General features: G+C 36.6%; 1 protein-coding gene across 3 annotated transcripts in view; it reads right to left on the bottom strand.

Annotated features, from left to right (window-relative positions):
• ATF6 (activating transcription factor 6) overlaps nucleotides 1-12,215 on the bottom strand; it is a 285,089-nt gene that overhangs the window by 265,758 nt on the left and 7,116 nt on the right. For all 3 annotated transcript variants that reach the window (XM_079136634.1, XM_079136633.1, XM_079136635.1), the window contains exons 2-3: nucleotides 5,352-5,428; nucleotides 2,467-2,554 (exon numbers count right to left, since the gene is read on the bottom strand). In XM_079136634.1, the coding sequence (XP_078992760.1) occupies nucleotides 2,467-2,554; nucleotides 5,352-5,428 (165 nt within the window). The remainder of the gene's footprint in view (nucleotides 1-2,466; nucleotides 2,555-5,351; nucleotides 5,429-12,215) is intronic.

The raw sequence follows: 12,215 nt of genomic DNA, 5'->3' as shown, positions 1-12,215 counted from the left end.
TCTAAGTAAAATATAAAAAAGGGCTGAGGATGTGGCTCAGTGGTTAAGCACCTCTGAGTTTAATCCCCAGTACCAAAAAGAAAAAAATAATTCAATCATACAGGTCTGAGGTTGTAGCTCAGTGGTAGAGCACTTGCCTAGCATGTGTGAGGCTCTGGGTTCACATCTCAACACCACATATAAATAAATAAAATAAAGGTCCATCAACAATTTAAAATAATTTTTTTTAATTCAATCATATATGGAAGTTAAAGTCATAAAAATATATTATTGAATGAAAATGCAAAAGTAGAAGATGGTATATGTAGTAAGCTTCCAATCATGCAATAAGTTGTATATGTGTAAATGTATATACTGCATCTGTACCCTCTGGAAGAGTAAAGAAGAAACTGGTGACAGTGGTGGTTGTCTCTGAGGAGCTGAACTGGTTGGCTAAGGAATAAGTGCAGAAGAAGACATTTTTCTTCTGTTTAAACTTTTAGAACTTTTGGACATTATACCATATTCAAAAAATGAGATAAATTTCCCCAATTTTTTTTTAAATATAAGAAACTGGAAAGAATTATTTTGGAAAGCATTTTGACAAAACGAAACTCACAAAAATATCTCTTGAGCTATTAATTTATCTTTTAAAAATTTACTGAACGACTATAGCCCAGGCAGTATTCCTAAGGGTCAAAGGTACCACAGAATCAGTGTGACAGATAGTGTTTTCCAAAGCCACAAAATATCTACTGTCCCTCATGATCTTCTAATAATGTGATTTTGTCACTTTCCTGGCAAGAAGCAGAGTCCAGGCTGAGCACAGGGGTTCACACCTATAATTCGCACCAGCTACTTGGGAGCTTGAGACAGGTGGATGGCAAGTTCGAGGCTAGCCTCAGCAACTTAGCAAGATCCTACTTCAAAATAAAATTTTAATAAGAACTATGGATGGAGCTACTTGCCTACTATGTGTGAGACCCTGGATTCAATCCCCAATACTGGAAAAAAAAAAAAAGGAGAGGAGTCTATTTCCCGTTGCCTTGAATTCAGGTTAGCTATGACTCCTTCAATCAATAAAGTATGACAATAATTGCCATATGAATTCTGAAGCTGGAGATGTAACCTCTGCTTTGTGTTGTAGAACACTCACACTTGGAGCCTTTGAAGCTGTTCTACCCTAAGATAACCCCAAGGTAAGGAAGTCAAGCCACATAGAGAGGTCCTGAACAAGCACTCCAGTCAGTAATCCTAGTTTTCAAGTCATCCCAGCCCAGGCGCCAGACATGTGAGCAAAGAAACCACAGGATGATTCTAGCCCCTAACAGCAAGCTACAACAGCTTTCAGATTTCCCTAGTGGAAGTCTGGATATCACAGAGCAGAGAGACAAGTCACTTGTTCCAAGTTCCTGACCCGTGGAATCTGGGAACCTAATAAAATGGCTGTTTTAAAGTACTCAGATTTAGAGTAGTTCATTTCACAACAGTAACCAGAATAATGACTTTGTGTCTCCCATATTCTCTAAGGGAAGACAGGCACTGAGCAAGATAAATAAATACAAAAAAGGAAGGGGAAATAGGATGGGTAGGGGGTGAGGAGGAATTTAGATGCAGGAATGTGCTGGCTATTTATCCATTGTCTCTCCACTGTGAGTCTACCTCCTATGATCTGTGATGCAAATTATTAATATTTTTCCAAGTTGGTTTCCTTTTAGTTCCAGTCAGCAGAGAATACTGGAAAGATACTAGAAGGTAGGAGAAAGTGAGCTTTATTCCATCAGTGGCAGTCTACTCCAAGTTCCAGCACACCCAACCCTTATTTCATTAAGCTCCGTTAAAGATGTTAACATCAGCCAAGTGGTGCACCCTCCCAGAGGTATATACACCAATTGCATGAGATCCCCCCAACAAATTCCTAGATTCTGATAACCCCAGTCTCTTCTCCTTGATTCCCTAAGCCCTGTCTGATTCCTAAGTGGGTTAATCTCTTATATATTTATAATTCATAATTTGACCTGCTCGGTTTCCCACCTGGGCCGGTTCACCCCTCCTTAGGCAACCTGGTGGCTCCCCGCTCCCGGGAGGTCACCATATTGATGCCGAACTTAGTGCAGACACTCGATCGGCCTAGCGCACTACAGCCCAGAACTCCTGGACTCAAGCGATCCTCCCACCTCAGCCTCCCGAGTAGCTGGGACTACAGGCGCACGCTACCGCGCCCGGCTATAATTCATAATTTGAAATCAATATTTCTATTTCCAATACGAATTATTTATTCATTCATTATACTACTGAAACATAACTATGAAATTGATTACATTCATTTTGGCGAGAAATTTATTTATGCTTTGTTATACTAAAAGTAGGAATACATACTCCCTGGAATCTTGTACCCCACCAAAGCAACCCACCTAATTTTAAGTATTACCAAACTATAAAATAAATGGTCTAGTTAAAGCTTTTACCAATAAAGCACATCATTACCTGTACAGAATTGGTTGTTGGTGCCCCAAATGTCTGATTCCCAAGGCATCAAATCCAAGTCAAAATCAAGATGATCAAAATTATTTTCCTGTAGGTTTCAAATTAGCAAAAGAATATTAAAATAAAATAAACACATCTTGAAATCAAACTGTCAAACACAATTTGCCATAAATGATATAACTGCTATTACCCAACTGAGTAAAAAGAATTTTCCAAGTCAACTGGTTCATCTTGAGAATACATCTTAGAGAGTCTACAATAAACCAATTTAGTTATTTAAAGCACAGTAGTTAAGTAGAAAGGAAGTACCAATTCCAAAAAGATTTAACTGGATTCATTCTTTTCTGTGGGAACAGACCATTAAAAGAGTCACAAAATGTGTCCTTTGTCATAAGGGAACTCCAAAAAACAGATTTTCCCACTACCATTAAGGAAAACAAGTCCAAACAAAGGGTTTGCTCCTAATATCATCTCTGTATACAAAGGAAAGAATACACATATACCAAAAAACTATGGAAGAATCATAAAGAGAGTAACTACCATAGGGTAATTTTTTTTTCCCCACTGTTCTGTTCTTGAATTTAAAAATATTGTAGTCTTAGGAGATAAAACTCTCAAAGAGGAGTGAACAAACCTCTTAAAGGGCTCTGTTTCTTTTCATTTAGGTGTTAATTTTTTTTTACTTAAAAATGATGATTTTATGGATTATCTAGTTGATCACCTTATAGTGTATACAAAAATGAAAATTGACATGATGAATTTGAGATCAAGACAGTACCAAATAGTACTGTTTTAAAGTGTTTGAGATAACAGAGACAACAACAAAAGTAAACCATGGGTTGGGGAACAGAAGTTCAGTGAAGTAGAAAAAGGGGAATGAAGGGAAGGGAGGGAAGATAGGAAAAGGAAAGAGAGTAAATGAATCTGACACAGCTTATGAATATACCACAGTGAATCTCACTATTGTGCACCTCCGCAAGAAATTAATTTAAAAAAAAAAATAACTATGGGCTAATGGCAGAAAGTTCAATGGAAGGAAAGGAGAAAGAGTTGGGAGAAGAAAGGGGAAGGAGAGATACTGGGATCTGAATTAGAACAAGATACATTCCATGCTTTTATAATTATGCCAAAATGATTCTACTGTTATGTGTAACTAAAAATAACCAATAAACAAAGTAAGCAATGTAGGGGCTAGGGTTGTGGCTCAGTGGTAGAGCACTTGCCTAGAACATGCGTGAGGCCCTGCGTTCAATCCCCAGCACCGCAGGAAAAAAAAAAAACTAAATAAACAAAATAAAGGTATTGTGTCCATCGACAACTGAAAATAAAAAAATTTTTTTTAAAGTAAGCAATGTAATAAAGTCAAAAGGCAGTCAATACTAAAAACAACAGATGATAAAACAGCTATAACAGAGAAAGTAAGCCTTAGCCGAAAGGTAAAAATTCATCCAGTAATTGTTAACAACCATTTGTTAATAATTTCTCGACTAGTATTATAACTTCAAGGTATCTATTATATGGTTTATTTTTATTGGGAAAGTAACAGAAGGAGAGAATAGGAACTTTTCTTATCAGACTGCTCTTAACTAAGTAAATACTGGTACAAGATACATAAAGAAAATATGTGGGGCTGGGTTATAACTCAGTGGTAGAGCACTTGCCTAGCACATGTGAGGCACTGGGTTTGATCCTCAGCACCACATATAAATAAGTAAAATAAAGATCCACTGACAACTAAAAAAAAAACCTAAAAAAAAAGAAAATATGTGGAGGTTCACATAAAAAAAAAAAACATGAAAAGACCCATCAATCAAACTGATTAAATCAATTTCATTTCACTTTTTTCTCTTATTTGAACTTATACATCCAGAAACTAAGGAGACTGATTTTTAAAAATACAACATGAGTTTCTCTTCTATTGATTCATGATAAAACAACTAAATCATTTTTTGAGACATATCTGAAACTTACTAGGTAACCATTATATATTTTTATACTGATGTTAATAAGAGCTTAAAAAATAAGTGATATTCAGCCAAGCACAGTGGCACATGCATGCCTGTAATCTCAGTGGCTTGAGTCAGGAGGATCATGAGTTCAAAGTCACCCTCAGCAACTTAATGAAGCTAAGCAACTCAGTGAGACCCAGTTTCTAAATAAAATGTAAAAAAGGGCTGGGGATATGGCTCAGTGGTTAAGTACCCCTGGGTTAAATCACTGGTACCAAAAAAAAAAAAAAAAAAGATATTCAACCTGATAGATAAGTCACTTCACTCACTTGAATTACTTCCCAAGTATAGAAGCATCTCATTCCTTAAAGAATAAGACAAAGTTAAGAATTTTATAGGTTAATCAACTTCACATGTACTAATAAAGAAAAGGAAAAAGAAAAAAGAAATTAAAAAATTTTTTTGAGAACTGAAAGTATTACTATCATAGTTTTTACACAGGCTTCTAACAAATCAAAGGCAAAAAGTAAGGATATTCCTAATTTTCAGTTTTACATAGTAAGAATATATAACTTTTAAAAAGGAAGTTGGTAAATTCTAGTTGACTGGATCCATGACTCACATATACCCCTTAATATCACATCAATTCCCTTATGTAGTAAAGTATCTATAAAAACAAGAAGTAGGCCATTAAGTGACATTTCCAACATTACCAAATGTTGGAAAACTTAAAATATAAGCCTTCCCATACCAAGATCAATGAAATTATACTGCCCTATTTACTGACTACAAAATGACTACTTTCATACTTGAACATGAAAGTTATTTCAATTTAAATTTCTAGCCTAAACCAGTTATCCTGAAACCTTCCTGCAATAATGAGGGTAAAAATCAAACATCGCATTATTCAGTATTTCTCCTTTAACAAATACTTACATAAGTCTCATTTGCTGCATCCAACTGTAGATCATCAGTGTCTGTGAAATAACCAAGTTCAGCAAACAGGGTAGAATCTTTAAAAACAAAAGAGACAGATTAACTGTTAATTTAGTGATTTGACAAGAGAATCAACACTCTATACCCTACACCAGTTCTGCTAGGGTTTCTCATTAGCCACTACTCTTCTTGATAAGTTTGAGTCATGTAAATGACAACAATTCAAAGCTGGTTTCTACATATGCTTTATTTTTCCATATAATTTTCATCTTTGGACTAAATTCTTACACTAGGATTTAAAAAGGCTTATGTCATATGTCAAGTTGGAATAACTGGCAGAAACTTTCTGGAACATTACAAACAAGAATACTGATGGGCTCAGCACAAAAGAGTAATGTGGTTGATCAGCAATGATGATTGGAGAGGACTGTGGAGAATATTCATGCACTGTGTGTTTGCCATCTCTGCCTTCAGTTAAGAGTACAAGGCATTTTCTACCTTGACAATAAAAGTTGGTCTGGGACGGGGTGTGGTGGTGCAGACCTGTAATCCCAGTGACTTGAGAAGATGAAGGAAGAGTTTAGCAATTTAGAGAGAACTTTTCTCAAAAAATAAACAAAACAGGACAGGGGATATAGTTCAGTAGTAGAGTACTCCTGGGTTCAATCCCCAATGCCACACACACACACACACACACACACACACACACACACACGCGCGCGCGCACGCGCAAAGTTGATCTGGGATGTAGCTCAGTGGTAGAGTGCCAAGCATGTGCAGGCCATGGGTTCAGTTCCTAGCACTAGAGGGGGAAAAAAATCCATTCATTTCAGCAATCTGAACTACATCCCAACTTTGTAATGAGGTATCACTATAAACCAAGAAAAATATGAACACAGAAAAGACTCATGGCATGGTGGCAGACTCCTGTAATCCCAGCAACTCTGAAGGCTGAGACAGGAAGATCCAAGTCTGAGGCCAGCCTGAGCAACTTACAGAGACCCTGACTCAAAATAAAAAAGAAAAAGGGCTAGGAAAGTAGTTCACTGGTAAAGCACCTCTGGGTTTAATCCCTAATACTGGGGGAGGGGAAAAGAAAAAAAGAAGAAAAAAAATCTCTTCAATAAACTAGATTGAAAATTTTGTAGAAAAAGGTCAAGGCCCAAGATGACTGATCAAGATATATCTGTAAAGTTTCTATTTTCTCTAATGCTTTCAGAATTTCAAGTGCTTTGAGGAGGTTTCCAAATCTAGGTCATCTGAGTTGGGCAAGGTGGAGCATGCCTGTCATCTCTGCTACTCAGGAAGGCTGAGACAGGAGAATTCCGGTTTAAGGCTAGCCTGGGTAACAGCAAGATCCTGTCTCAAAAAAACAAATAATAAAACAAACCTAGATCAAACAAATCTAGGTCTTCTGTATATTCTATTATCACACCACTGAAAACTGCTCTAGTGATTTCCTCACTGTACATGTTTATGAACTATACTGCCAGTCTATTATTATCTTGGCCAATGACAGAAACATTTTACCAACTTAAAATAGAAACTAATAAAAAACTGTATACATAGTAAGTTATTACTATGTGTAATTAGCAACATATATGTGCATTAGCAATGTACACACAGTAATAATATAACTCTAGTGATACCTTAACTCAGCTCCAGAGCTGAAAATCATGTAAGTAGAGGACTGTGGTTATATAACCAATACAGGTAGGCTGAAACTCCTTGAGAGTTTCTCCATATCCTCTGTCTCTCATTTCTTTCCTCCCATTTGTTCTTGAACTTGCTCCAATCAGGCTCCCCCAAAACACACACATACATACACACACACACACACACACACACACACACACATACACATGTTATTAAAGTCACCAATGACTTCCATATTGCTAATTCAATGGTAAATGCACAGTACTCAGCTAACCTGTCCTATCAATAACAACTGACACAGTAGATCCTTTCATTAACTGAAGCATTTCTTCACTAAGCTTCCAAAATACATTAACCTTGTTTTCCTTCTATCTCTTCTGTAACACCTTCCTTAATGGGTCCCCATCTCCCTAACATAAACTTGTCCCTGAGCTTACACAGGGACTCAGAGAAGCTGCTTTTGCTAAAAGCAGATGCCAACAGCAGGACAAATCTTAGCATCTCTACCTTTATTTTGAATCTGTCTCCTTTATTACCTTAAACTTTGAGTCAGGTTCCTGATCAGTTCTCATAACTTTAAATAGCATATAGATATGCCAACCATTCCCAAATATACATCCTCACACTTCAAGAAGCATGTGAAGATATGTACACACTGAATACTGATATCTCCTGTTGGAGTGTTTGAAAGGCATCTCAAACTTCACACATCCCAAACTGGGCTCCTGATCACCTCCATTAAACCTCCTACTGATCTGTCCTCATCTCAGTTAATGACAAGTCAATTCTCCTAGTTGCTTAGGCCAAAAATCTTCGAATTATTATCTACTTCTCTTCTTCCCTTTTGCATTCAATCTACCAGCAAATTCCATCAGTCTTGTATTCAAAACATAAATCCACAATGTGGCTTTCTACCAATTCCTCCCATCATTCATTCCCTTCCTGTCTGTCCTTTCTTTCCCTATCACTCCTAACAAAGAGACGTCAGCTTCAGAGGAAGTAGAGCAATGAGAGTGATGGGGTTTTGTACAATATACCCAGTATACAAAAAATGGGATTGTATGGGAGAAGGGGAAGTAGCAGGATGTTCTAGCCACCCATGAAATGGATCAGTGGGAGAGACATAGTGGCAGATGCAAGAGGCAGCCTGAGTAGTGGGAGAATAAGTACATTGCAAAGTGTTAACTGGCAGAGCAAATGATTAAACATCTCTAAAATAACTAAAGTCAGATTTTTCCCTGTCTAAAAAAGGAGTTAAAAATACAGAAAAGGAAGAGATTAAAAGAACCATAAGGAGGGAAAGAGAAGGTATTAGAGAATGAAATTGATCAAATTATGCTGTACACATAAATGATATGGCATAATGGAATCTATTACATAAAATTATAATGCAAAAATAAAAAATAAAATAAATTTTTACGAAGATGTACTATAGATCAGTAGAGCAAACAAGTAGATTGAGGGAGGGAGCAGAAGAGGGAGAGAAAAGGGACTGGGGAAGGTGATTGATCTTATTTTATGTGCATGTCCAATTATGGCATAATGAATCCCACTATTACATATAACTAAAAGGTACCAATAAAAAATAAGTCTTAAAAAAAACGAAGCAGAACAAAAAAACAAAAGATCACTATAGAGGTAAAGCATACATTGGATTTTGAGATTAGTATGAAAAAAGAATGTAAAATATCTTATTATTTTTATTTTTATTATGTGTGTTGAAATGCCAATATTGTGGATACAGTGGGTTAAATAAGATATTTTCAATTAAAAAAAAATAACCATAAGATGTTGGGCTGGAATTGGAAGTATTAGTAAATGAATTCTTAAAAATATATACATATACACACACAGGCACTTACAGATGTTCGGATATGCGTGTTCACATATACATGCATAAATTTCCTAGTTCTATTTGTTAAGTGGTTCTAGCAACAATGATATTTCAGTAGCAATAAAACTACTGTGTTCCCAGTTCTTGGATACAAAATACCATCCTCCACTAAACCCAAGTCCACCTAAGTCTCCTTTGACAAATGGTTGATTCTAGGGCTGAAACAGAGAAAGCACAAATAGCCTGAAAAATCCTGTTGTGTTAGGAAATAAGGAAATTCTCAGTGAGTGATAGGAATATATCTAAAGATATATGAATGGATCTCAAGAGGTCAAAACTGGGAAAATTTGAGTGTCACAAAAAAATAAGAGTGTCAGATTACAACCCATTGAACCACAAAGGAATCAATAATCAGAAAGAGAGGGAGATAAGAGAGAAAGCTCTTTCTTACAAGTATCACTCACAAATTAGTATGTAGACAGAATGACAGAGATAGATAATTCCCATTTGCAACCATTAAAGTAGCAGGAGATACAGCCTGGAATTATCAATAATGCTAAAGGTGGTGGGTGGAAGTTTAATAAGAATATGATATTGGTGTCATGTCAGATTATCTCCCCCCAAATAGTAATAAAATACAAAAGGAGAAATAATGACTTTACGGCATAGAAACATGGCAGACTGCAAACTTAACCAGGTGACCAAGGTGAACATCACCTTGGGATGGATCAGAATCGTGTGCCTCCAAATGAGATGCGCGGAGAAGAGCATAGCATCATTTCTATAGCATTTTTTTCATGGATACATGGACTGAATTTGAACTTGAGGGAAAAGTGATGTGCCTAGGTAAAGGATCATCTTCTGGAATAAAAGACTTGTACTCTTCAAGATTGTCAAGGACATGTCAGACAGGAAGAGATCAAGAAACGATTCCAGATCAAAGGGCACTGATGAGACAGGACAAGTGAAAGCAACATGAGCTTGCAGGTTGGATCCCAGACTAGAAAGGAAAAAGCATTATTAAGACAAATGGCAAAACTGGAATGGTGTCTGTAAATTCGAGGGTAGTTGCCACATCTATTTCCTACCACTCCAACATTTGACACGTTCTGTTGGAGTAGAGGACTCAACACTTGACTTTCTGTTGAAAGATCATCTTCCCTCTTGGGGGCCAATAGGCGTGGCATGTCTCCATGTGTAGTTGCTTTTTAATATTAATAATCAATATATCATTAGAAACTTATTGGAAAAACATTGGGAAGGTTTTACTGTATTGGGACACAAATAGTACACAATAAAATGTAGTAGTAATACATAGATAATACATGAAAATAAACAATTGTAGCTATGCTTGAGTTAAAAGGAGCCTGTGCCTTAATATAATAATTTCTAAATATAGATGGATAAAGAGGCATTCCTCTGAGCATGGATGAGGTGTTTAGCCTTTGTTGCTTTCCTAGTTTTTAATAATTGATTCTAGAGATACTTTATATAATAAAAATATTTGGGTTAGTCATAAATATAATGTGTTTTTTCCTATGTTTAGTCTAATTCTTTGAGAATCAAAATAAGATTGTAGTCCACCATTAAATGAAATAGAATAGACTAAATATTAACTATAAGTTGATTTCTTTGCCCTTTGTTAATAATAGTAAAAGTTTTTCACTGTTAAACACTGGAGTTCATGGTGGGGGTGGTTTCTCAGAAAATCCAGTGACATGTTTGTTCTGGAGGATGAAGGTTGGCAGATCATGGTGCCCTCGGTTTGGCTGGGGGACAGAGTTGTTTTGGTCTGGCTGGAAAATAAGGTTGTCTTGGTCTGGGCTGTCATACAGAGGGAATGTGTACTTTGAGAAGAAGCATAGATTGTACTTTTGAAAGTTTTTTTTTATTTTGAACTAACCGTAAAATTATATAATCATTACTAAAGAAAAAAATGTATTAAAAGGCTGGCAGAAAAATAAAGATAGAGATTCAGCCTCAGAACACTTGTAGTCTCTGCTGTTTCTCCACCGCGCCAGCGCCTCCTACCCGCCTAGGATACCCGACCGCTGCTAGGGCTGGACCCAGGCAGATAGTGTTGTATTAATGTTTACTTTCTGACTGGAAGGAGTGTATGGTAATAGGAAGAGGATTTGAGGATAGATACATAGATATATAAAGAAAGATATACCAAATCTCAAAGGAAGTACCCATAAAGGGTTGAATGCAGGAAACATTCATGAACCACTAGAATGCAGAAGATGCCCATGAACCATTGAAACTCTTGAGCAACCCAGCCTGTACCCCTGACCCATACCTCTGACCCACACCTTAGCCTACAAAGAAAAAAAAAAAAGTAACATGAGTAACTAGAAAAACTGGTGCAAAATAGTGAAAATGGTGTAACTCCTCCCAGGCTCCACTTCTAGTCCAGCCCCTAGCAACTGTCCCTCTATAAATACTAACAACCTACACCATGGGTTTCTGTCTCTCTTTCTGGAAATAGCCTGCACTCTCTCTACATGTTTCTCTGCTTTCCGAAACAAAAACTTTGAGGGGCTGCAGTTGTGACTCAGTGGTATAGCACTTGCCTAGCATGTGTGAGGCACTGGGTTCGATTCTCAGCACCATATAAAATACAATCTAAAAGTATGAAAAAAAAAAAAAACAACTTTGTGGTCTCTGGCATGCTGAAATTCTTTTCCTTCAGAAATACCAAGGACTCTACTTGTCCTGTGTCAGAGGTCCCCTCTCTTAGAACTCCAAGATCTCTGGTGACAGTGATACAGGAAGTACCCTTATTGTTTGTTTTCTTCTTTCTTTTTTCAGGGATGGGGGGCAAGTTATACACTGTAGTATTTAAGGGTGATAGATTAATAGCCCTCTCTCACTAAAGAAAGAAAAAAGCAAATGCAATGTGAAGGGCATGCAAGATTTCTTTGTACTGTTCTCACAACTTTACTATATGTTTGAAAGTACTTCGAAATATTTTAAAACATATGTACATGCATATATATATTCATAATCTAGTCACTTATCATTACCTCCATTGCTACCATTATAACTCATGGGGATTGCTTACAGGAGCCTTCAAGTAGTCTCTCAGCTTCTGGCCTTGCCCTCTTTCAATCTATGTTCAATGAAGCAGCTAAAGCCAGGCTATAAAAACAAAGGATGTTACTGGGAATCAGGATTCTCACAGTAAAAGAAAAGAAATGCAAGCATAGTCATGTATAGTATCATCTCAGTCCACAACATACAGCATATATAACAGTCATTCCATAAGATTATAGTGGAGCTGAAAAATTCTTATTGCCTAGTGACAATCATAGCCATCATAATATTTTAGTATGATCTATTACATCTTAGTAAGATGCATTACTCAGGTGTTT

This window comes from Sciurus vulgaris, assembly GCF_902686455.1.
Source record: "Sciurus vulgaris genome assembly, chromosome: 1".
Classification (NCBI taxonomy): domain Eukaryota; kingdom Metazoa; phylum Chordata; class Mammalia; order Rodentia; family Sciuridae; genus Sciurus; species Sciurus vulgaris.
Note: the sequence above shows the minus strand (reverse complement) of the source record. Positions and strands in the feature narration are given on the sequence as shown.